Source organism: Mizuhopecten yessoensis, unplaced genomic scaffold (genome assembly GCF_002113885.1).
Source record: "Mizuhopecten yessoensis strain PY_sf001 unplaced genomic scaffold, ASM211388v2 scaffold3235, whole genome shotgun sequence".
Lineage (NCBI taxonomy): Eukaryota > Metazoa > Mollusca > Bivalvia > Pectinida > Pectinidae > Mizuhopecten > Mizuhopecten yessoensis.
In genome coordinates this window covers 520,363-546,997 of record NW_018404943.1, presented here as the reverse complement: position 1 = coordinate 546,997, position 26,635 = coordinate 520,363, and the positions used below count along the sequence as shown (strand labels likewise).

The 26,635-nt window shown below is 36.0% G+C and overlaps 2 protein-coding genes across 6 annotated transcripts in view; one reads left to right on the top strand and one right to left on the bottom strand.

The window, feature by feature from the left end:
* Positions 1 to 22,432, top strand: part of LOC110447239 (ras-like protein family member 12) — a 42,802-nt gene extending 20,370 nt beyond the window's left edge. Inside the window, exons 2-5 of the mRNA XM_021492793.1 lie at positions 13,454 to 13,510; positions 14,178 to 14,251; positions 15,152 to 15,339; positions 18,488 to 22,432. Of these exons, the coding sequence (XP_021348468.1) occupies positions 13,454 to 13,510; positions 14,178 to 14,251; positions 15,152 to 15,339; positions 18,488 to 18,800 (632 nt within the window). The 3' untranslated portion in view covers positions 18,801 to 22,432. The remainder of the gene's footprint in view (positions 1 to 13,453; positions 13,511 to 14,177; positions 14,252 to 15,151; positions 15,340 to 18,487) is intronic.
* The window catches only part of LOC110447238 (zinc finger RNA-binding protein-like), a 36,141-nt gene continuing 30,618 nt past the window's right edge, over positions 21,113 to 26,635 (bottom strand). For all 5 annotated transcript variants that reach the window (XM_021492787.1, XM_021492789.1, XM_021492790.1 and 2 more), the window contains 3 exons: positions 23,290 to 23,387; positions 22,843 to 22,984; positions 21,113 to 22,544 (listed from right to left, as the gene is read on the bottom strand). In XM_021492787.1, coding sequence (XP_021348462.1) covers positions 22,480 to 22,544; positions 22,843 to 22,984; positions 23,290 to 23,387 — 305 coding nt within the window. In that variant the 3' untranslated portion in view covers positions 21,113 to 22,479. The remainder of the gene's footprint in view (positions 22,545 to 22,842; positions 22,985 to 23,289; positions 23,388 to 26,635) is intronic.

Genomic DNA, 26,635 nt, shown 5'->3' with positions numbered 1-26,635 from the left:
GATGAAGTCTCCGTATCATATCATTTTGATTTGAAACTTGAACCTGTGTCTCTAGGTTACGAAACAAAAGTCAACAGACGCACTTAAAAGCTCAATAGACTGGCGTCATGGGATACATGATGAGGAGTCTGGTCCCGATAGCGATATCGTAAACCTGAAGGATAACTGTTCGTTATATCTGTTACAATGTCCTCTTTGTGATATTTTATTACAATTAGGTATCACACCACAAGTAAAACAGGAGAGTTTGGATACATGCCGCTTACATCCGCTGTACTATCAGCAAAGACTTAGACACACTGATAAAAATCATAAGTACTGTAGCATTACGGCGAGACATTGTGTACCCTCTAAAACACACAGAGTACAGTTTGGCTTTGTTTTCGATAGTTGATTCTTATAAATACAATTCAGCACGATATACCAGGTGCGTTAGAATCCATACTAGTGACATGACATTATAGTAATGGCGTAGGTATGGTGGCATATTCCCGCCAACATCTCCTTTCAGTCTATATTATTAGGACTTATGGTTATTTTTATCATGATAGTGAGATAATAATCTCGACTAAAATAATCTAGTGGCAGGAATATGCCACCATACTTAGGTACACATTAAGGGGTCACCAATTAATTGTTATCTAAAAGACGCCCGATATGATTTGAGAAACATAAATTTTCCCAAGCAAGTGATTTTACCGTTCAGACAATAAATTACTGTTAAAATCTAGTTATAGCAACATTTTAATGGAGCCGAAGTTTTTGTTCCGTGTTTGCATGATGATTTCAATAGGGTACATAATATTTATTTGATTACATTTTTTAAATTCTCGAACACTTCTCTCTTATTTCCATCCTCTATACAGTATCATTTCTAAATACAATACCTGAATACCTTACCACATCTAAATACCTTACCCATCTAAATACCTGACAAATGTAATGCTTCGAAACGACTTACCACTGATTAATACCTTATTACCACCTCTAAAGCCCTTGTCCCAAAACATACCTTACACTTCGACAGTTAATCAATGTATACAACTAAGGAATGAATGAATGAATGAATGAATGAATGAATGAATGAATGAATCAATCAATCAATCAATCAATCAATCACTGAGTGAGTGAATGAATGAATGAATGAATGAATTAATGAATGAATCGATCAATCAATCAATCAATCAATCAATCAATCAATCAATCAATCAATCAATCAATCAATCAATCAATCAATCAAACCAATGAATGAATGAATGAATGAGTCAATCAATCAATCAATGAATAAATTAAGGAAAGAATGAATGAATCGATCAATCGATCAATCAATCAATCAATCAATCAATCAATCATTCCAACTGTTTTCGCGTATTGGTCATACACTGTTTACGTGCATAGTTCAAACTGTCGGTGTAAGAGAATGGCTTGTGTGAATGTGTGAGCCATACATTGTTAATGTAAGCGAATGGTTCATAACTGTTTGTGTGAATGTGTGAGTCATACATTGTTAATGTAAGCGAATGATTCATAACTGTTTGTGTGAATGTGTGATCCATACCCTGCAAATGTAAACGTATGGTTCATAACTGTTTGTGTGAATGTGTGATCCCTACCCTGTAAATGTAAACGTATGGTTCATAACTGTTTGTGTGAATGTGTGATCCATCCCCTGTAAATGTAAACGTAAGGTTCATAACTGTTTGTGTGAATGTGTGATCCCTACCCTGTAAATGTAAACGTATGGTTCATAACTGTTTGTGTTAATGTGTTATTCATACCCTGAAAATGTAAACGCATGGTTCATAACTGTTTGTGTGAATGTGTTATCCATACCCTGTAAATGTAAACGTATGGTTCATAACTGTTTGTGTGAATGTGTTATCCATACCCTGAAAATGTAAACGTATGGTTCATAACTGTTTGTGTGAATGTGTTATTCATACCCTGAAAATGTAAACGTATGGTTCATAACTGTTTATGTGAATGTGTTATTCATACCCTGAAAATGTAATCGTATGGTTCCTAAACTGTCTAGTCGTTATTTTAAACTCACGTTTACACAGTTTAGGAACCATACGTTTACTTTTACAGGGTATGGATCCCACATTCACACAAACAGCTATGAACCTTACGCTTACATTTACAAGGTATCGATCACACATTCACACAATCAGTTATGAACCATACGATTACATTTTCAGGGTATGGATAACACATTCGCACAAACAGTTATGAACCTTACGTTTACATTTACAAGGTATGGATCACACATTCCCACAAACAGTTATGAACCATACGTTTGTGTGAATGTGTTATCCATACCCTGTAAATGTAAACGTATGGTTCCTAAACTGTGTAAACGTGAGGTTAAAATAACGACTAGACACTTTGTTTTGTTATAACTGGCATTCAATGAGCCTTAACAACTGGCCAACAATAGGATGTTATCAAATAAATGTCCATCCTCCTCTTCCTTTGACGAGTTATTGGTAAGTGTAATGGTATTTATATAAAACATTGCCAGATGTCAAGTCATGTTTCCTATTTTCATCTATCTGATACAAGGTTCCATACCTGATCTCACGTGTGATTTAATGAGAATCGTCGAAACTCGGAGAGTGGGGGTGATACCTAATTCACGCAAATGTGTTCGGAGATTTCTAAATTTGATAACGAACTGCTAACGTAATAATTGGAGGTACAGGAATTTAGCCATCTTAAAAAACGCTGCATGAAGTAAGATTTCCCGGGTTAAATCAAGACTACCGGTGCATTCATGATCAATCTTAGGTACAGTATCTGTTGTATAAGTTAATTGGCACCTCCGTTATAACTTAACACCGCTAAAATGCCAACGTATTGTTAACCAATTTGTTCTCACTGTATAGCAATTGTTTCGCATGCCAGACGTGGTCGATATGACCTTATTGTACCTACGAAGGTTAAATGCGTTTAAACAAGGCTTACAAGTTTTGATTGTATTTCTCTAGAGCAAATTGATTGATTGATTGATTGATTGATTGATTTAATCTAAATGGCACGTCAACACAGGAAGTTCACTCGTAACGAAACAGTACACTCTTTGTAAATGCTACGTACCAAGAAATTCGAAAGGAAATTTAGAGTACATAGAAAATAACCATTTAGTACAGTAGTTTATACGAATATATTGCATGGAATACATATATATTTACAGTACGCTGTAACACTTATCACCAGCGACAAACATAGTCATGGTATTAGAATATTGAACCAATGTTAGTGTTTAAACATGTTTTGTAGTATCAACACAACAATGGTAGTTGTTTATTCCCTGGTTAACGTTCAGCATAAAGGGTAATGGCAACAGCTGGTTCACCTGTTGTCAGTATACTGTGACCAGGCGGAATGCTGTGCTGGGTGGCTTCGGCAGGGCATTTCAGTGAGATAGCACTATAAAGTCGGCATAACATCCATGCTATCACAAGGGGGAAAGAAGTACACCAACATACCCTGTTATACACGGAGGCACGTCCCTAGATGACATAAGCTGTTAATAGGACGTTAAACAAAGTAAAAACCAAACCAAACAAATCAACACCACAAGCCGCAGACATTTAAATCTACAATAAACATCTATTGCGAAACAATAGCATTCATTTAAAGAATCTCTCCCTCGTAACTTTTAATCACTGTACCATTCTTTTATATTTATTTCATCAATTTGAAGCTTTATATCTGCATTTTATGAACCTTATGATAAACATTCGGTTGAGCAAGTGCATGCGATATTTAAATTCAACCCCAATAACTTTAATGCTTTTGTACGAGCAAGAACTTTGATGCATGACAGTTTGCTTTTCTCTTTTAGCGGAAATCTCGGAAATTTTCCAAAACGAAAATGAATAGAATGCTTGAATATTGTCCACAGAATCGATTGATGATATAGCGTTATGTATAAAATACACAGGGCAGAATGATGTTCACCGCTATATGAACAACATAAACTGGTTTCCCCTATTCTCCAACACTACACCGTGCCGCCTATATATCCTGCAGGCAAGCTCGCTGTAACTCTTTAGCAATGGAGGTATGTTAAGGTCAGCTAGATGCTCCCGATAGATCGTAAATAAAACGCAAATTTAAGATAATGTCATAATTGTATCTGTTTGTGTCTATCTATGTTTACTACCGCGATAGAAGACGAGAAGAGAGAGTTAAATGTCGGCAAAGCTTAAGTTAAGTCTGGTAGAGATAAGCTCTAACATCTAGGCGTTCAATGTTTACCTGTTTTTATGTGCACTCTATTTAGATGCGAATGCAATTATTTCTGGCGTTATTCTCAAAATGTTTTAATGATTATCTTCCAATTCAATAATTGTAATAATTACAAATTCAACGAGAACGAACAAGGAAATGAGATGACATCTTAAGTGATGTGTGGTTTTAGAAATAGATTTGTTTTTCCAATCTGATGTACTTTGTAGCGATCAACTCGTATGCACAGGCGGTAATGGCTATGTCTGTATGTGTACTCCTTCTCTTCAACTACCTACCTACTATAATTATATCGCCGGATTTTATCGCTCAGAAAATGTGTTTTCCGACTTCCTGGTATGCATTACAGAAAACCCTACATGTCTTCCGATAGTAAGTGCAACAGCTTTATCTGTGAGAGTTGTGAAATAGCCACCATCTTGGCAGTAAGCATATCGACTGCTAAGGTGTGTACTACCTAGATACAGGTTGGAGAGGCACTGTGTCTATCAAGGCTGTATAATTGGCTCTAGTTCGGTGTCAATAGAACTTGTCTAAATGTTTCATTTGGATACGGAAACAAAGGGTCAATACTCTAGAAACAATCAGTCTTTATCAGCAACGCGCTGTCTCAACCAAACAAAAGTGGGCAAATATAACATACACAATTCGCCACCGGCCTGATGGTGTCTGGGCATTAGTCAGCTAAACACGCCATTTGCAGAAAGCATTCAAAGAGTATCACTTGTACATTGTAATTGTTTGGTGAACGCGACACGTGCGCGAGCATGTTATAAGATTGGTTACTTTGTAAGTATCCTAGCTTGAACAAACACGACTTCCTAAGCAAAAGAGTAAAATCAAAATGTCATTTCTCTATTTAACGTGAAAAGGAGATTTTAGAACACTTCAAAAACGAACACAACAAAGATTACGCGTGAAGTTCATGTGTCGTAACGGTATAAAAAAACAACGCACCCCGGCTCCGTTCACAATCTCCCTTCATGATTTCTCCGCGAACGAAGTGACAACCAGAGGGGGTTATTATCACCCGCTGATAGATAGTGTCAATTTCCGAATTAGAGCGCCACACGCCCTCCTAATGCTGACAGGGAGGTGTGGCTGGGATACCGTGTCTACGAAGGATAGGGTTTACTGCAATATAAGATAGGGAAATCTGAAAGTTCACGTTTGTTTTGGCGTATGTGGTAGGGCTTGAGTAGGGATCGCTGGTTTATATATCACAGAGGCGTGGCACAGATCCCCACCCCACAGTTTACATATGTGTATATAAACATAATACAAGTATACGGACCGTGGGTTGGTGGTTTATATCACCGATTCCACGCTAAACTGGACAAATACTTTTGTAACTTTGGTAAAAAATGAGCCCGAGAGAAAATATATAAAACCTATATAATGTTACTGCCAAGATATTCAAGAAACCGAATATCTAAATATTGGCATCAACTGGTAATCCAGATAAAAATAGCAGCTATTGGAAAAATGTTTACCTGAAGAAAAATCTGACGTCATTTTGACATTATGTGACGTTATGAATAATGACGTTGGCTTTATGATGCTCATTTACTTTGTCTTCACACAACACGGTAAAGAATGATGATAGAAAACAATACAATCATTTCTGAAGTTTCTTTTTCAGCATTTTACAATTTATTCAATATCGTATTATTTTTGAATCCATCAATATATATCTACAGTACTTTAGTAGATGTACGGACATAGCACCAGACAACAGTATAGATATTTAGTACATGTATCAGTTTTGTAGTTTTGTATGCTCTGCATGTTTTCTTTTTTCATGATATACACATTTCAGCTCTCTACTAAAAGTTTTTCGCTATTTCATTTGAAGCTACATATATGTAAGTTATAGTTTGATACTAATGATATGATACAATCTCTATGTTCAAGTACAAACTACTTATAACTATACACATACTGTACTATAAATACTATTTTAGCTAACACATGCTAGAGAGCGAACCACCGACGACTCAGTATACCAATGCCGTCAGCTATTCCCTTTACAGTCACAATCATTAGGACATATAAATTGCTCGGGTGAGCACACATAAAATATTTAAATATGTGCAGTGCTTATTATAATGAAATTGAAAAAAAAAACTTTATTAATGTTATAGGTGAAAAGTATGTCTGAATATGAAACAACCATATTGACTGGCACTTGGGTATGGTTGCTGATAACGACATTAAACCAAAATAATCAAGTGGATGAAAAATAAGCAATGCGTCTCTTGGCATGGATGAATAATTTTTTGAAACGCTTTATGTTCCATTTCCCCTATTCTGATATCAGTAATATATCTATGTATAGCAAGTTCCTGCTATTCCATTTTTTCTATAGAATTAATGAGTTCAGACCGGATAATATTGGTTAAACAGAGAATACGTTTGTTTCTTGTCAGTTTCCAGCACTGTACATGAACATGTTTTAAAAAATATATATAACAATTGTAGTCATTTATCAATCTAGCGTTTTTTTCTTTTGAAGGTCGAGAAGTCTAGGTATCGATCTCGGCATAGGTAATGATTGAAAAATGTTAAAATTGTGACACAATGGAAAACCATATGATATCGTACATAGTAATAAATGACACATCCCACATTTGGTCAACAGTTTATGTGTCAACAAAAGCATTCTACTTTTTGGCATAAAGACCAAACTTAATTGTCCGGTTTGATTTGACTTTTTGACAAAAAATAGTTTTCTCTGACCACCCAGTACACGACCCTTTAAATGAGCCATTTCTGTCCCAACAGTCTGAGCAGTAGCATGAGGTATTTCGCACTTTGACTGTATTTTTTAGATCCAAACGATACAACTGAGTGGAGTTGAAAAGTACCAACAATAGGCGTTGAATTCTTGGTTATATTGTCATATACGATTCTATTTCTTCTAACTTCTTCTTTTGACACATATCTGTATATGATAGCGGAATTTATAGATGAACCCCACAGGAAGAAGTCATATGCTGATTGTATTTGTGCAGCATCTCTACATATTGCATTGTCGGCCATCCTCTTAGCAGTACTGCCTAAACTGTCACATGGCTCTTTTCAGTGTCCTGCCTCGAAATATTTCCATGAAGCAAGAACACGAAAAAGATCTATGTGGCGGTTGAGAATGGCAAACATATACTTGTTACGGTACTGTGACGTGGGGCCATCTGTCCAGTAGTGTATATGACTGACTTTGGGTTTTAAAATTTTCACTTCATCATGAATTAATTTGTTCAGAAAACTGAAAACTGTTGAAGAATTGTGGGAGAGTTCATCTGAAGTGTAGATACCATTTCTATGAAGAAGAGTGTCATTTCCTTTGTAAGAAATGACACATAGGTGTAAAGTAACAAGTGTTTTATTAAAATATGAAGACTGGACATCTTCCTTGGATTTGCAAGAACAGTTTTTAGCAAAATCCATTTGCACAATGACGTGGCCGTCACGCAAGTTATCTTTCAACATTTTTATTTATTTGAATTGCTCCTTTACTCTTTCTACATTACTTTTAAATTTCAAACATTCGGTCGCAAAAGCAGACTTAAATAAATTTACATTTTCTTCTTCATTCACAACTTTTGTTCTCCACACCTTGTCTTCTTTCACTCGCTTCCACACAGGGTACTTTATAACATGACCGGTGGGGAAACAGGAAAACATTTCCAGCACATTCTCCTTATTTTCTACATTTGAGATAAAAACATTTGGGTGTAAACTGCATGGAATACCACCTGATTTCAAAGCTTTCAGTTTGAGGGACATGTTTTGCTGTTGAAGGCAAAGACAACTGTGGTATTTGGAAAAGGACAACAAAGAAATGAGTTTTGGTCTTAGTTTACAAAAAGAGAACGAGAAATCTTGTGTTCAGGGTATTCGGAGCAGTATTTCAAATGTAAATAAGTCATATAGTCAGATAAAATTCTTTTCTGTTGTTTTTTCTCTGTTTTTTGTGTGTAATCCTGCTTCCCTGGGAGCTGACTGGAGTTATCGTCTCTTTCTAAAACAATCTAGCACGTTTTGGTTGATGATATGTTGTTTTGAAGCTAAACTTTACGTCTTTTGATAATTAAAATTTTACTCTGTTATCGGCTTAAAGTCTGACGTCTGATTCCAAATGTTGTTGATAAAGTGTGTCCCTGGCGATACTTCCTGATGATTTTACCACTGATGATCCGATAAACTATAGTTGACTTACCTGCTGATTTGATTTCCTCTACCAGTGAGTTACTAAATATTAATTTTCTTCTTACATTAATTTTAAACGCGATAATTAACTATTATTATGTCTTTGTAATAATGTAATGAAAAAGCTCTTTTACTTTGCCATAGTTCAAAACCACATGTCCATTTACAGATCATTTTGTTTCCATGCTACAGAATGATATTTTTCCTCTCTAAAAAATTCCTAATTCTATCCTCATGTTCTCATACGATGTAAAGCTCACTATAAAACATATTGTAAATTAGTTTCCATAAACAGAACTTCCAACCAATTAAAAGCATGCTAGGATTTCCTGAAGTCCTTCTCTTGACTGATATGTGTAAAATTGAATTAAACCATCAGCACCTCATTTGTGGTGACGCAATACACATTTACTGAATTAACACACTGTTTTAATTAATTACTATTGAAAATAAAAATTATAATAATAATCGTTAAAGACGGTACTCGACAACTATCAATCAACTGATTAAACTGGTTCCAACCCTTGGGCCAAACATCCTCCTTGAAATTCACCTGCAATCTACTTTGACCAGCGGCCAACCTTTGACCTCAATATTTCTTATTTATGGCGGATGTTACCTGATTAAGATAACTGTTAAATGGCATTCAACTTTATAGCGCATTACCCGTTATATTAACCTCGACATAATCACTTTGCAACCCATTTGATTTAACCATTAGGATTCCTCAGAATGCTGTCGACAGCGCGTCTTGACAGGAATTTCACGTGTGTTTACTGATGAGCATTAACTGAAATCCGAATATATGGTGATATCCCCATGTAGCATTTCATATCTATAAATGATAAATGGTTCAGTTTGTGCTTTAAATAAGTTGTCAATTATCTAGTCCAATATCCGTGCTAATGAACAGTGGTGACATCCTTTTGCAGACCGGTCCTAATTGAAATATATTTCTCCTGAGGATTTGAATTTGACGCGGATAATCATTACGTTAAACAAGGAACTCCTCGGGATAAGCAATGCAATGATTTCACGGATAGTTTAAAACTTAGTTAGTAAAAGTTATTAAAACTCAACATTGATGGAAATGTTTTATAATTTACGAAATATTCGGGAGTCATTTCTGATTAAGTTCCATAATATATCAGGCGTGGTGATCATGACAATGATAATTTTACAAAGTGAGTTAATTTTCAAGAGAAGATTTTTTTTTTCTGAGGATTTGCAAATCATCGATCTACCAGTATTATAATACAATGTAAGTTCGTGTAATGAGACTGTCGTTTATGATTTGAATAAGGAAATTAATAATAAACTGCTTGCATTTTAAATGCGTTGGTATCGATGGTAAATGCATTTTAAAAGCAGGTCTAAAACACCCTTTCCCATCGGAAAGAAAAAGAAGAAAACAAAGAAACCCCTCAATTTCTTATACCGTTATGGCCTCAAACTTCACTTTTTATTTTGTTTCTAGCACTCTTGACATATTTCTTTTTGTGGTACAATAAGATATTTATAGCAAGACAAACGTGTAATAATATCATATTGTGCAGTCACCCACAACTCTATACTACCAGTTTTGAGAACTTCAGTTGCCCATCTTGCATAGATATGTTATATTTTTGAACGCCCATGTTGCAAATACACGTCTCCGTGGGAATATCTATCAGTTTGTCGTAGAGTCAACGGTTCTAAATGAAACACGAACATTGTTCCCATATTGTAAAGCTTTAAACACGGAGTTTGAATAAGAACTGCTTTAGGTTTACACAACACTTTCTGTGTACTTAATAGTTTAGAGGTGTGCATCAAAACTGTGGATCTTATGATTAATCATTAATCATGCGCCATAAGCATGCCTGTTTTCATTATAGTAATGTAAGTTTGTGATGAGAGCAGGCGTTGATAAGTATTTTCTGATTATTAGATCCTGTCTTCAATATTGTAATTTAGCGTATGTTCAACTAAATATATCTACAATTATTTTTAGAATGTGTTCCATGAAAACCTCACGAGGCGGCTGTTTATCCCAATATCTTTATATGAGATAAATGATGTGTAAATCATCTATCCCATAACAGTTATAGGACGTAAATAATATCCCGAGTTTACTTCGATATTTCCGCTGGTGATGAATGTCCAGTTGCCTCGATTCTAGATGTGCGGCACGTACAGTTTTGTAGAGTGTATCTACAGAGAGTGGCCCACTGCTCCAGACTTACATCAGTTCCTTTATTTTTATCACGTTTTGCATTTAAGCACTGGGCCTACAACAGAACCATATTTGACATCACGTATTCACTGAACAGGACTGAGAGAAGGGCTTGATGTTTACTTCCTTCCTCTTGCTAACGAATAAACCTTGATAATAACCGACCTTTTGTGTTTTACGTCTTCACATATAAAATAACTGAGCGCTGTGCTGTTATGATTAGCTTACTTGCTTGAAGCGTCCGTAATCCGTCTTCCGGCGTCAATTTTTTTCCCTTTAACAGCTTCTTCTAATTAATCGAGAGGCCTATTATGGTAATGCTATTTGGCCCGTAGTGTGCTGAGTAAAATATCTTTAAAGTTTGTTCAAAATAATGGCATTGAAATACTCTTGAGGTTACAGGGTACATGTTAGCGTCTTCATATTAACCCTGTAGCATGCTGAGATGCAGACATATTAAGTTTGTTCAAATGAACGACTTGGCCGAGTTTCAAGGAAACATAGGTGTCAGATGTGTTAAACCATTCAAACAAAGGCTTCTAACTAACCGAGAGCCAATAGGCATGATGCTAGTTGACTGGAGTATGATAGGATACAACGTTTGTTCAAATGAATGGCCTTGACATTCACTCAATGCCATAAAGGTGACACGAATACAAATTCAAATTGAAGCGAAAGATAGTTAAACATCTTATATCAGTTGAGTGCAATTTTGATTACACTTTTAACAAGTTCCAAACGGCCAATACCAAGAACTTACAAGAAACCTTGAGATCAGATGCCGAGACCATGTGGTGAAAAGCCAGTCAAATTGTTAGCCAACTATTGGCGGTTTACCGCTGTTTTGGTGTAATTTCTTAAGCAATTGCACAAGAGCAATGACAAAATCTTTTTTATGTAAAGCTTTTATATTGCAGTAAATCTATGTTTTCTTTGAGTCATGGATCAAATACGTGTAAATGTATCAAAACATAACGGAGTTAACAGTGCATTCTTATCTCGGGTATTTACATAGGGATCATATTAAACCGTTCGGAAGTCTACAAATGGTGGCCGTATCTGATATGCAATGATAAAGGCGGGGACTCCCGCTGATATTGAGGAGAGATGTTCAACTCAAACAGTCTCAATTTATGTTCTCCCATTTTCAGACACATTAATCTTGCAGTAGGGAGAAATTCCGGCACATCACTGTCCGGGAATTATATAAATAAGTTGGGAAACCGCCTGATAGTGGAAGGATGGGAACAGGGTGAGAGTTCACGCTTGTTAAACAAGAAATTATCTCTTTAACATAAAATATAACCCACAGGGCATTTGATTTAAAGATTTGTGTTCAGCAATTAAGAACAGTGAATAGACAAGATAACAGTTTGTGTGTACCCTTTCAAAGGTGGAAGTGGTCAGAGACCTAATATTCGTGGTTATACGAATTTGAGAATTGACCAACGTAAAACCTGTGGGCTTTAATGTTTCACGGATGTATCTTACTAAAGTAACAATATACACATCCATGTGTAAGTGTGTGTAAGAATACAGCTACAAATGTTACAAAACGCTAAACAAGCTTAGTCTCCAAGGCCAGTCTTCTCTCAGAGTGCTGGCAACCTTCACAGCCGTAACATTTCTTTAGAGATAGATTTGAGATACTGCTTACGTAACTACAAGTACCTGCCAAACATTTATGCAGGGACAAAAGGGCGTTCAGAAACATGACGGACAACAAACTATTGTCTGTTGTGTAGAGTTCCCTTGAATCAACTAGTGCATACAACTATACAGAGTGTGTTCACGTAGGCAGCACGTGGGGGGTATATGAAGTTTCAGATTTACCCCGAGTTAAAAATTAGATTTATGCATAATAAAGAATAAGCAATACAGCTTTAAGTATCACACGATGTCAGAGAGCTTTAAGTAACGTACAGTATTGTTAATACAGCTCCACGTATACGATAAGAGTTATCAATGAAACTTCAAAGTTGATAATAATGAATTTCACCGTACCATTAACTGTTTCGTCCTTCTGAGACTCGTCAGTAAAGCTAGGGTCCACTGAGGAAGCATCCGCTCAAGAGTCAAGGTTAAATGCGACAACAATCAACTAATAAAACTTTGAATCGATCATATAACCCATTATCCTGGTCTATAGTCGAAGGTGTCCAGATACATAACACTGAAAAGAATGGGTGAATGGCAGCGAAAAGGAAAAAGAATTGGTAACAGTTCGATTGAAAAGGGAAAAATATATTACAGTTCAGTTGAAAAGGGGAAAATTGGTAACAGTTAAATTCTGGTCTAGTATAATCTCGATTACAGGGCAAATTTAAAAATCCCAACAATGCAAAATACCATACAATTGAAATTCTTCATAATATTATAAAGACTGCTACCTAACTGCGGAGTATAACTTCGTGTATCGCACAGTTGGTAACATCATTACATGACTGTATAGTGCGGTATTGTTTTTTACATTATTTGCATATGATTAAAAACATTGATACACAGATACTGTACGTCCTGATTTAGTACCTTTTTGTTATTGTTTGTTTGTTGTTGTTGTTGTTGTTGTTTGTTTGTTGTTGTTGTTGTTGTTTGTTTGTTGTTGTTGTTGTTGTTGTTGTTGTTGTTGTTATTTGTTGTTGTTTTTCTTGAGAGGTTTATAATGTTTTCCCTTTTGTTTTGGTGTGTCCTCTATCCCTGTTGATGTGTGGATGTTTATCGTGTAACGTGATATGACTGATCTTACATATGTAATATTTACCTCCATTGTAGCACTAACCGTGAAGTACATAACCCGACGGTTCATCATGGAGTATGACCCTAACATTGGTGAGTATAGTTATAGTCTCGTTAAGGTAAAGGATACCAACAAGCAAGCCTACATTATTACCATTGTCGCTATAAGGAACTATTTGTTTAGGTTCTTTTTAAAAGAAATATTCCATGAAAACCACGTGTTTCGATGCATTGTATGTGTTCTACAAAGGAGGGAGAAAACTCCAGGTCAAAAACAGCTTCGAGTGGAACTCTTTTCCGTGAAACATTACTGATGCAGTGGTGCTCTTTACCTTGAGACGAATTCGCTCTTTAGCGTTTATTCTGAATGTGGCAATGAAATTATAAATTGAGCGAATAATAGTTTTAAATCATAGCTAAGAACACAAGAAAATCGTCGAATCTTGAATGGTCTTTAATGACCTTTATTTATGTTATTGTCAAGCGTAATCAAACAATATTGGATACACTAATATCGTATCTACTGGTAAGAAACCAAGTAACGTCGCGTTCTAGTGTTTTAAATGTTTTTTCTGTCCTGGTTAAAAAAAAATCGCCAATTGCATTTTCTTGTAACTAAACCCACGCATCTGCTACAATCAAACAAATCTATAACCGAACATTTACCATAGAAATGTTTGTTTTCTTTTTCCTCTATTTCATTTTAAAATGTCTTTTATGATTTTCGACTTCGTTTTGGTTAACGTCATTGATGTTGCAGAGGACACGTACACAAAGCACGAAGACATTGATGGAACAGAAATGTGTATTCACGTCATGGATACCTACGATAAGGTGAGTAAACACGTCATATCCGGTCTGCAACATATATTGTACTAGACATACAACAGTAACTACAATAGTTGAAATGCCCCTCAACTTACAAGAATAACTAATTCGTTAAAAATTCAAGTGAGCTATTATACGGCGAAAACCTCCAACATGTTAATATTTCATCTTATTTTATCTCGTCGTAATATCAAAACATACGTACCACTATCGACTCGTCTATCATCGGTCAAGGCAATATTACCATTACCCAGTCGATTAGAGGCCCCGACTTGTTATATACGAACCTAGATTCTGATCACAAAATGGTTGACACGGCCTCTGAAACATTTTTGGTTTTGTTCCCATGAAACTTATGATTGTAATATATTTATTAATAAATACTGGCAAGGTTACAGCAACTGCTGACGTCACAATGTCATCTCATATAGGAGGGCCATATTTACGATGTTTCCGACAACTCCAAGGCTGTTTAGGATAAATTTGAACTACGTACCTCTGTGTCTACTGTATAAATATACTAGAAGTGTGAACAGCGCAATAGTTGAAGCTAGCTATATCAATATGATAGACACATTTAGAAGGTATAATTGTCTTTGTCCGTTGAGAACGAAAAGACTTTTATGGAGTTGCATCGTCTAATATCAGTTATCGATAATTCCACTCTTTAAAATAATTCATATTTCACGAAATGTATATCTTTCCTTGAACTCTCAAGAGCATTTTTCTGGCATATTTTCATTCGCAGTGGATGCTATACACAGCCATTTTATTTTGGGAAACAACGTAATATGCAGTATCTCAATCATATTGAATATTGGGGAGAAGACAATAACAGCTGGAAAAATACCAAGAGTTTCTTTTGTTACATTCCATGAACCATTGTGTTGTTTATTGTACTTCTAGGAGGACAGCGACCCCTTGCGGTATCTACGATGGGCAGACGGCTTTATGGTGGTGTACGGGATCACAAGTAGACAAAGTTTTGATAAAGCGCGTGAATATTTAGAGAGTGTCACACAATACCTCAAAGCCAACTCGAAAGATTCTCCTGTGGCTCTGGTCGGAAACAAAATAGACCTCGAACGATATCGGTAGGTATCATTTACACCACAGGGGTATGAGAACTGGTTACATCTATATTTATATTTGGACCTAAACTAAGGTGTTCAGAGTAATTCTACATGTTTTAGGGTTTAGATCGAATTTCGGTAAAAATGCCCCCCCCCCCCCCCAATCAGTTTTATATACAATCATTGAGGGTATTATTTTTACCGCAAGTCGATCTTAACCCCTAAAACATGTAAAATTACTTCAAATATAGATGTAACGAATGATCATGTCCCTGTGATATACACCAATATCAATAAGAGATCTACATAAATACGATAGTGTCAAGTTTGAAAGACAACGAAGGGGACCTGAAAAGCGTTTTAGTTCGTTTACAAAATTGTTCTCAGGAAAAATATAAATTTCTGTTTCGTTGGAAGGTTGGCATTTTCCTATTTCTTTTAAGAAATAATTTTCGTATATTTTAAGCGATGTGATCATAGAAAGCCCTGCATCGTTGCATCGTTAAGGAGGAATTACAGTCGGCTTTATATATTCAATACACATTTGATCGATTTCAAATTTAAGCATGGAAACCAGCATTCTATGTAGAAACGATAAATGTTATTAATGTTACTTGTCTTATATTGAAATGTGCAAACGCAACCCTAAATGTGATAAGTTTACGTCTTCACACAGTTCACCGTGTCATCAAGCCATGTCTTGAAACCGATGGGTCAAAAGACCCAAGGTAATAAAGAACTTGAACTTGAATGTAACACTGCATGTGATGATATTACGTATACGTTGAGAAAAATAACTTCCTTGTCATCAGGTGATGCAGTGTAATTGATCCGGATAGTAATTAAGAGCTGAAATCAATGTTTCAAAATTGAATAAAGTCCATAACAGGTTATCTTTTAAAATTGAATAGAATTATATTTCTATTCTTAAATGAGGTAGAATTAGATGGCACCAACAGTACGCCAAGTCCGTAGCGTCCGGTTAATATGTTACAAATATGATGAAAATACCGATAGGAAAATTTGTCCAATATTATTAATATGATGAATGTGTTTTGGTGAAGCACGCGCAATAGTCATGTCTTTGCATATATAACACCATGTTGAGACATAAATACTTATGTATATAATTTTAATGGAAAACACGAAAACAATTTGTATCAAAGTAAGGATTAAATGTATTATCCCACATGCTGAAACGCTTTTGGTTATCGCGAAAACAACATAAAATCTGTTGGCAATATTTAGTTTAAACTTTATTTCATTATCGGTATAATATTCCAGATATACAAACATGATATACATATAGGATTCGAAAAAAACAAATACAAAGTTCTAATGTTAATCCGTCTCCTTTTTTGTGAAACGGCGATTGGACATATTTGAAAAGGCTACACGTTCCTGAAGTGACAGAAAATAGGTGACTTAAATGACATTGCTGTGGGCCTTTTTATCATGACACGTCACAATCAAACCACTATGATAATTTTCTCATGTAAATTGCTAAGATATGATTATATTGCCATAGTATTATTGTAATTCTCATATAATATGGAAAGCTTACCACGTATTATTTTCAGCTTATGTGAAAACTATGAAACAAAAATCATTTTGAATTCTATGTGATCTAATCGAATACAACGTCGTTTGATGCGCCATTCACAGTCAACTTAGGATAATTTTTTTTTATAATATTGAACATGCTATAAATAGAATCTCTCTGGCATCTTGATGAGTACTTTAAACAATTTTACACAAATATTATTAATAAAAGTTATCACCACTTTGATACAACTGATGAACATCACGGGTAATGTATTCATCGAGATTCGGCAAACATACACTTTAGATCAGTCTGTTACATGTAATCCATTGCTTTCGTACTTGCTATATCGCACTTGTATTTCTATGGCAATTTAATGGTTATGTTGAGGATGTGGAAACTATCTATGCGAATTCGTTTTAATGTAATATCATATTAGAACTAATATGTTTTATCAATAATATAACATAAAGGCAAAACGAAAAAGTACTTTCTGAATATAGAAATTGACACGTTTCGTCTAAATTCAATAAAAAAATATAACTTTGGACGTTTCATAACATTTGAAAGAAGTATAAATGATACACCCAAATACAACAACATTAATTTCAATTGTGAATGTGTTGAGGAATTTTAATGTCAAAATATACATCTAAACCTTTCGTCAATGAAAATTGCAATGTTGCTTTTTTTTTTTATATTCACGAGAATTAAAGACTATTTGGTATTCCAACTTTTTGCATTAGCATAGTAATGCTGCATAAATTTGTTTCCTCTTTATAATACACTTTGTTTTAAAATGCTAACTTACTTTTAAAAATTATCATAAAACAATACAATCTTTTAAGTTCGAATTTTGATATCAAACATTCTTTAGGGTCAGATGGCAATGTGATTTTTTGACATATTGAGATTTTATTATGTTTTAGCTGAATACGTTTTTGTTTTCGCGAGACATAATTGATTTATAAACATTTAACTTAGATTCTAGTCTGAGACGACTGTTTTATTATCATGTCGCCAGCTGTGGTACGTCAGCCAGACTATTGCCCTAGTTGTGGTAGTTGCCTAGAAGTATTCGAGAAGATAAATTGTCAAAAACCCGTACATAATTCTGCGCTTTATTTGTTTATATCTATTATATTTGATTGCTGAAGACTGTACCGTTCTAGAGGATAGGTTTTAATGCGTTGAAACAGCTGTGCATATAGTCTGTATGTGGTAGGTCGACCCTGCCCAAACTAACCCAGGAAGCTGCTTCGCTCCCTCTATAAGATGACATTTATATGGCTTTATCAAAACATTTGTTTCTGAGTTGTTTGACATAGCAAGGTCAGTGTACTTTTATATTATTGTTGAGTCACAGCTGCCTGGTACGTAAGGAGGGTACCGACAGCCCGGCTAGAACAGATGTCTTCGGGTTTCTTTTTCCTTTTTGTTGCTTATGCCCAATCCCTCCAAAGAGACAGCTTCTATAAAAAGTGACTTTTGCCCTGCTGGTTTTCATTAGTTGATAGTGTTTAGTTCCGATCTGACGTATTCATACAATTTTCTCTTCCTCGGAACTGCATTTAATCGAATATTCTCTAATTAACCGCAATTATTTTTTCGTTTTCTTTTGAATAGGCAAATAAGCAAAGTAGAAGGGAACACACTTGCACAAGAGTTTGAGAGTTTGTTTTTCGAGACAACGGCAGCTGAGGAATTTGAATACGTAGAAGATGTTTTCCATGGGATCATTCATGAAATACAGCGTGAAAAGGGAGACCGCCACGTGAACTTTCAACCTTTGTTCATTTCTGAAGAAAAATTCCATGCCGCCCAGAGGCGACCAAAATCACCTCGAGCTGGACCTGACAAAAAGGAGGACAAGGGACCTACCAAGAAAAACAGCTCTAGCTTCAAACTTTTCAACAAAAGCTTTAAAATATTTAATTAAATTAATCTGTAGCTTAGTGGATTATGTGGAACATTCAGAGACACTACTGTTATGGGGTGTCTGAAACCTGTGATAAGTTTCATTAAATTATTGCGTGTACAATTATAATAACTGTTTAATTTATTTCTCGTATGTTTTTATGTCACAGACAGGCAACATACCAGCTTATTCTGTCCAGAACCTAGCGGGCTTCGTTCAGGACATGACGAGTTGTTCCGTTTCCAGCAGACAATGTTTTGTTCGTAATTATGTTTTCTAAATTCATATTTAGTCTTGATTGGTTGAGCAGTGCAGCGCTATTTCCCTATTCTGATGGTATTGCAATAATTGTTCATCAATAAAATGAAATGACCAGTGTTCATCAAGTGGCGATGTTTTGTTGATGTACAGAAAATAGTACTGTGTTAATTAAATAGTGAATGTGTTGCACATTCTTTGTTTAATGAAATATCTTAATGAACCAGCCAGAATAGTGCAGCCTGAGCAACGGTCTTAAACTGTGTAGGATTCTGTAAAATTGTTCATATATCGGTAATCACGGTTCGTTACATGGGATTGCAATATAGACGTCCATTGATTGGTTAGCCATGATTACAATCTTGTCATTCATACATTGGTAGTCAGGGTTACACAGAATTTTATAACTAATCGTTTATTTATTGGCGGATTTCAATCTAGTCGTCTATTAATTTGAGGCCAAGATGACATCGGATTTTCATCTTCCTTAATTGGTTGCCAGGTTACGTAAGATTTCAATATATGTAAGCGTTCATTAATTGGTAGCCATGGTTACATAGATTTCAATCTAGAGGCGGCATTCACAAGTTGGAAGCCAGTGTTACGTTCGAGTAATTAATAATTAGTAGCCAAGATAAGATCGAATTTTTAATATTTGCCTTCAGTAATTGACAGCCAGCTTACGTAAGATGTTAATGTACATACATGACCCGATAGGTAGGATTACATTGGATTTGAATCCAGTAATTTGGTAATTGGTCGCTAGATTGCCGAGGATTTCTATCCAGTTGGTCTATTTATTGTCAGATTTCAGTGTTCAATGAATCTAGTCATTCATAAATTGGTTTTCAGGGTAACTATGACGATGAATTTAGTATTGCACATGAATTCTTTATTGTTGTGCTTCCTTTGTATGTCTATGTATGAGCGATGAACCATATTCCGATTTCGTCACATGGTTTCAGCCAAGATCACTGCAGAAATGGACAAGTTATCGCCCCTGTCCCATACATTTTACGATCACTTTACCGAGTACATCCACCGACGTTTATTACTTCCTATGCATGTATAACCAGTCCCTAATTAAAATTGGTTCTTCATTTCCTCCCTATACTGATGTATCATATATACAGAGCACTGCAGATCCAATTTTAATTAGATTGATTTTTGTTTACTTCTTCAATTCAAAACATTTACATTCTAGAATCATATGAAGCTTCCATGCATTTAGTCCATGGAAATATTAATAGGAATATCATCTAATTCAAATTACCTGTTTGTCCTAATACATATTGTATGGGAGGGTCTTCGTTTTCAGGAACAATAAAATATTACATCGGAACATGGCTTTCTTTATTTTACATCCAAGCAGAGTACAGTACAACACTAATGTAAGAATTATTTCAGAAAACCGGATCTAGCATCTTCCTAACACTACGGTCGAATCCTGCAAAATTGCGAAGGTTTAGTAGACCAGGGACGTATAATGCATTAAACTGTCCCCGAGTAGACCGAATGCTGGACTATATGGTAAAATACTATTTTTGGGTGTTAATATGCTATTTTTGGGTGTTAATATGCAAGCAGTTCGTATTTGAAAACCAAATTTAGATGACAATAACAAGAACAGGGCTTCGAGATGGTTATATCTTGACAATCACATTATCATCGCAAGATATACACCTGGATACTTATTAACTGTCTATGTAACTAAAAACATGGCATTAAACTTGCTGTAAAGCCAATATTTGCTGTTTATATTGCCGACTACATTTAACATCTTTTTTTTTTTTAATATCAATTTTGCAATTTTGAGACATTTTGTCTATAATGATCAGATTTTGACCAATCTTTAGTTTAAGACAGATGAAGTTTCAATTTATCAATTAAGTCTGCACAAATAGGGAGCACTTGTGTGTGTTATCCATGGTTCATGCTGGTGATATTAATAACATCAGGACAAACTATCATGCTTTCAATTTTGATAATTTTGAAAACGTATAGAGTATTTAAGCAAATTTAACTGCTTTCTCTTTGTCCTTCTACAGTAAAGTAACAAAAGACAACAGATTTTTTTTTAAGATACACATCAGACATTTATTGATCCATTAACCAGTAAATATTACTGGCATATTGAGTATGCAATACAAGTGCCTATAATAGGTACACAACACTCGTTCACAACTGGTATGTCTCACAAAATACATTTGACTACATGTGGCGGGGTACCAGAGCTATACGGCTTCGTGCAACTGCATCATAATGTGTGGGGTCTCTTCGTAAAATGTCCATTCCAGACACAGCACAACTTTACATTTGTAGCAAAATAATAATAACAGTGATAATTTGTACAGAACCATTATGTATAAACCAGCTATCCTACTCAAGGGACTGTCTGAACACCAGCATTACCCATTCAGCATGGACACAGCTTGTAATACTGACAAAATGACACACTCGCATTTAGTTAACTGTTAAACCTGACAGTCTACTATAAACAATCTAGATGAGGCAATGCGACTATGTACATCAATGTTGGAAACGATTAATCTTGATTTACCTGCACACCACGAGAACAAAGATAAAATATGGATACAGTGATCTGGTATGGAGAAAGCCAGCAGCTTCAGGTAGTCGGATGTCTTTTATACATGAATGATTTAAATGTGGTCATCAAAAATTAGATTCTTCAACCTTTGAAGCTAACTTCGGTATGAAATTCAGTATAAACCAGGATATGGAATTCAAACTGAATACTGAAAAAGAACGTTATATGCCTTGTATTGATTTTAATCGGAAATCAAGATATATTTTAATCCAGGTTATGGAACACTATAAAGGCCTATGTTTTGATTTGCATAATGTTTTTTCTTTAAGAAACAGAAAGTAAGAGATATTACTTCAACTCTAAATACAATTATAGCTCTAATGTGAAGGTTTAAACACAATATTTAAGATAAAAATATGACAAAGATAACAGAAAAAATATTAAAAACAATATCACAACATCAAGAGACATTTCATGTTGAAAAGATGTAAGCTATTCTGAGGAGTCTTCTTACAGAAATAGCTAATACAAATGCATTTTTACAAAATGGCTGAAACAAAGACAAGTTTCCTAAAATGTAACTTGGACTAAAGTGTGTGATGGGTTACATTGATTGGAAGTAGCCATCCTCAAGTATATTGTTCTTGAACGTGGTGTTTGTAAATTTGAAGATTTTTTCCCCACTCTCCCTCCAACTGATAGAATTTCATGTATTTCTCCCTCAATCTGATACAACTTTACAGAATCTTCATCCAAAATTTCCACACAAACTCTAACATCATTGAGCAATGTACATCCAATAAACAAATGGTTCCCACATCAAATGCTGTTCTAGTCATATTTCTTTAAGAAGTTTAAGTCAGATTTTCTCTCCTCTAGCATAATGACAATTTTTTATTGCTTTCCATCGGCTGTTTCCATAACTTGATCTTCATCCTTTTTGTCTTTCTTCTCTCCGACTGTTTCAAAGAGAAATAACAGATTTCAAATACATTTTTTTTTTTTTTTTTTTACAGAAGTGTCTGCAATCAACAAATGGCGAACAATATAAAGTTTAAACAAATGAAAGTATGGTGGAAGAAGTATGAATTATTCCTGTTTGATGGAGACAAGGGTGATAGCAAACAGTCATAGAATTATCCATGATAGGCAAATTATTTCCCAAGGCTGAAGGCGGAATTTGTCTCATGAACTATTAAAGAATTTCTTGAAACACCCTTATTTAACATCTTGGTAAGAACCTTTTATACGGCTTACCTTCATCCCCTTCTCCTGTAGAACTATCCATCCTCCTTCGCTTGCGAGGGTTCATCCTTTGTCGTTGGAATTTGGGTGCTGGCAACTGGTCCATACCCAAAACCTTATGGATTTGCCGGAATGCTATCAGCCGCAGAGCATGCTGTGGAACAAATAACAAGGGAAATGTATTTTATATTAAAACAACATGCCGCAAAACAAGCTGGAACATTTCACTTCTAGTCCTAATTTACTTCCAACACACATATATATATATTCATATATAAATACAGTCAAGAAGTATTTAACTGCTAGATACATGACTGAACACAAGATCTGGTGACCTATCTAAACTGACCAAATTTGTAATGACAATATTCGTTGACCTACCTGATCCGACTTTATGACACTTACAACACATGGTGAGTAACCTGACAAAACGACAAAGGATAATATTGGGTAACTAACCTGAGCTGAAGCTGTGATGTCCTCTCGTTCCTGGGGGGAAAGTGATGCTGCAGCATCAGCTGGGTCCTTTTCACAGGGATCGTACAACCCTGGTCCTCCTGTAACAAAAAAGTTCAAAATTTTCTGATTCTCCATCAAATTTATACAGATTTTTCTGATAAGCCTCAATTGAACATTTCATATTCATCTTTGTGGGTTTAAAGGCAACATCAAATTCAGTAACAACAAGCATAGTAAGTATTGCTAAAGCAATACATGTCCTCTACCGGACCTCTCTAGCTATTACACTATAATGATTTATATAAATGGTGTCCTTTGGTGTTAATTTGGGAAAATGAAAAGTATACAATTTTCTAAAAATAGTAACAGTGACCTTGACCTTGACCCGACAACCCTGAAACTCGAACTTGTTCGAGATATTATGGTCCTTTGTGGTTGTATTAAGTTTGATCAAAATCCCTCAAGGAATGAAGCCACTAGAGCGCTGACAAGGATTTTCTAAACAAGAGGCCCAGAGGGCCTGTATCGCTCACCTGAATATGTTTAAAATAATTGGCATGAAGTAGGTGCTGTAAGTACATATGAAATTTCAGAAAGATCCATCCAGTTCTTGAGATATAGTGAGAACAAACTTCAAACAGATCCCCACCCCTATGCAACCTAGGGGGGTCATACCCACCAATTATACAAAATTGAGTCACCTTGACCCAAGGATGCTCCAGACTAAATAAGGATAAAATCCCATAATCCCGATGGTCGAAGAAGGATTTTAAAGGTTTTACCTCTATTTCTCCTATTGGGCCCCGCCCTTCTGCCCCTTGGGAGACCACACCCACTGCTAATACAAAATTGAGTCACATTGGCCCATTGATGCTCCAGACTGAATTAGGATAAAATCCCTTAATCTTTATGGTAGAAGAAGGATTTTAAAGGTTTTACCTCTATTTCCCCTATTGGGCCCCGCCTCTCTGCCTCCAGAGGGGTCAAACACACCGTTTATACATAATTGAGTCCCTTTTGCCTAAGGATGCTCCAGACCCACCGTTTATACAAAATTGGTTCTCCTTTACCCAAGGATGCTCCACACCAAATATGGACCAAATCCTTTCATTCCTACAGACGATAATTTTAAAGAATAATTTGCTATGTTTCCCCTATTGGGCCCCGCCTCTCAGGCCCCTGGGGGGCCAGACCCACAGTTTATACATAATTGGTCCCCCTTCACCCAAGGATGCTTCAGAACAAATATGGAACAAATCTTTTTATTCCTACAGAAGAAAAAGGATTTTAAAGAATTTGCTATATTTCCCCAATTGGGCCCCACCCCTCAGCCCCCAGACCCACCGTTTATACAAAATTGGTTCCCCTTTACCCAAGGATGCTCCACACCAAATATGGACCAAATCCTTTCATTCCTACAGAAGAAGAAGGATTTTAAAGAATTTGTTATATTTCCCGTTTGGCCCCGCCCCTCAGGCCCCTGGGGGGCCACACCAATGGTTTATACAAAATTGGTTCCCCTTCTCCCAAGGATGCTTCAGACCAAATATGGAACAAATCCTTTCATTCCTACAGAAGAAGGATTTTAAAGAATTTGTTATATTTCCCCTGTTTGGCCCCGCCCCTCAGCCCCCAGGGAGGGCCAGAGCTTCGGTTTATACAAAATTGGTTCCCCTTCACCCAAGAATGCTTCAGACCAAATATGGAACAAATCCTTTCATTCCTACAGAAGAAGAAGGATTTTAAAGAATTTGCTATATTTCCCCAATTGGGCCCCACCCTTCAGTCCCCAGGGGGGGCCAGACCCACCATTTATACAACATTTGTTCCCCTTCCCCCAAGGATGTTTTTGACCAAATTTGGTTATAATCTGCTCAGACAGTCATGACAAGTAGCGTTTTAAAGGAAAAGTTGACGGACGGACGACGGAGCGGTATGGCATAAGCTCACCATGGTCCTTAAGGATTGAAAACATTGACCTCAAATTCCTCTATTTTTCACTATCTCTCTGCCCCCAGGGTGGGGGGACATCGTCTGTTGATACAAAATTGAGTCCACATTACTGCAGGATGCTCCAGGCCAAATTTTGTCAAAATCCATTGAGATGATCAGGACATTATGCTGTTCAGGACAAGTAGCAATTCAAAGATAAAAAGTTGATGGACAAAAGTCGCTATGCCACAGCATAAGCTCAATGCTTCTTTGGACAAGTTGAGCTAATCAATATATATCTGGTGTCCCATACAGTTTGACCAAACATTGTGACAGTCACATGTTTGTTTCAGTTGCATGGCTATTTATGTCCCTGATTATACAAAACTGATGACATGGTCAGGTCAACAATTTTGTCAAACTCAGGTAATGATGATTTAATTTTCATTTCAATCACCACAAACAACATCACACAATCTAGAAACCATATCTCCTACATCATCAGACAATCTAGACACTATGTCTGACAACATAACACAATCTAGATATACCTCCTACAACATCACACAATCTAGATACCACACCTCCTACAACATCACACATCTAGATACCACACCTCCTACAACATCACACAATCTAGATACCACACCTACAACATCACACAAACAAGATACCACACCTCCTACAACATCACACAGTCTAGAAACCGTACCTCCTACATGATCACACAATATAGATGCCATACTTACTACAACATCACATTATCTAGAATGCTAATTTAACAATAGGCCCTGAGGGCTTGCAATTGGTTCATTTCTGAATAATTAAGCAACTATCTGAAAATTTTCACAATGACTCCCGATGGGGACCTGCCTGTCTGCACAAAGGTCCCGGGAGCACACACTCTGTTTATACAAAATTAAGTCCCTACACTCTTGCAAATAATACTCTATACCAAATTTGGTTTAAATCCCTCCAATGTTACTGAAGGAAAAGGATTAAAAACATTGACCTCTAATTCCTCTATTTTTCACTATCTCTCTGCCCCCAGTGATACAAAATTGAGTCCACATTACCGCAGGATGCTCCAGGCCAAATTTTGTCAAAATCCACTGAGCTGATCAGGACATTATGCTGTTCAGGACAAGTAACAATTCAAAGATAACAAGAGGCTGTATCGCTCACCTGAATATAATTAAAGTAATTGGTATGAAGCAAAGATATAGCACTCCATGGTAGGTGCTGTTAGTACATATGAAATTTCAAAAAGATCCATCCAGTACTTGAGATATAGAGAACAAACTTCAAACAGAGCCCCACCCCTATGCCCCTACGGGGGTCATACCCACCAATTATACAAAATTGAGTCACTGTCACCCAGGGAGGCTACACACTAAATAAGGATAAAATCCCT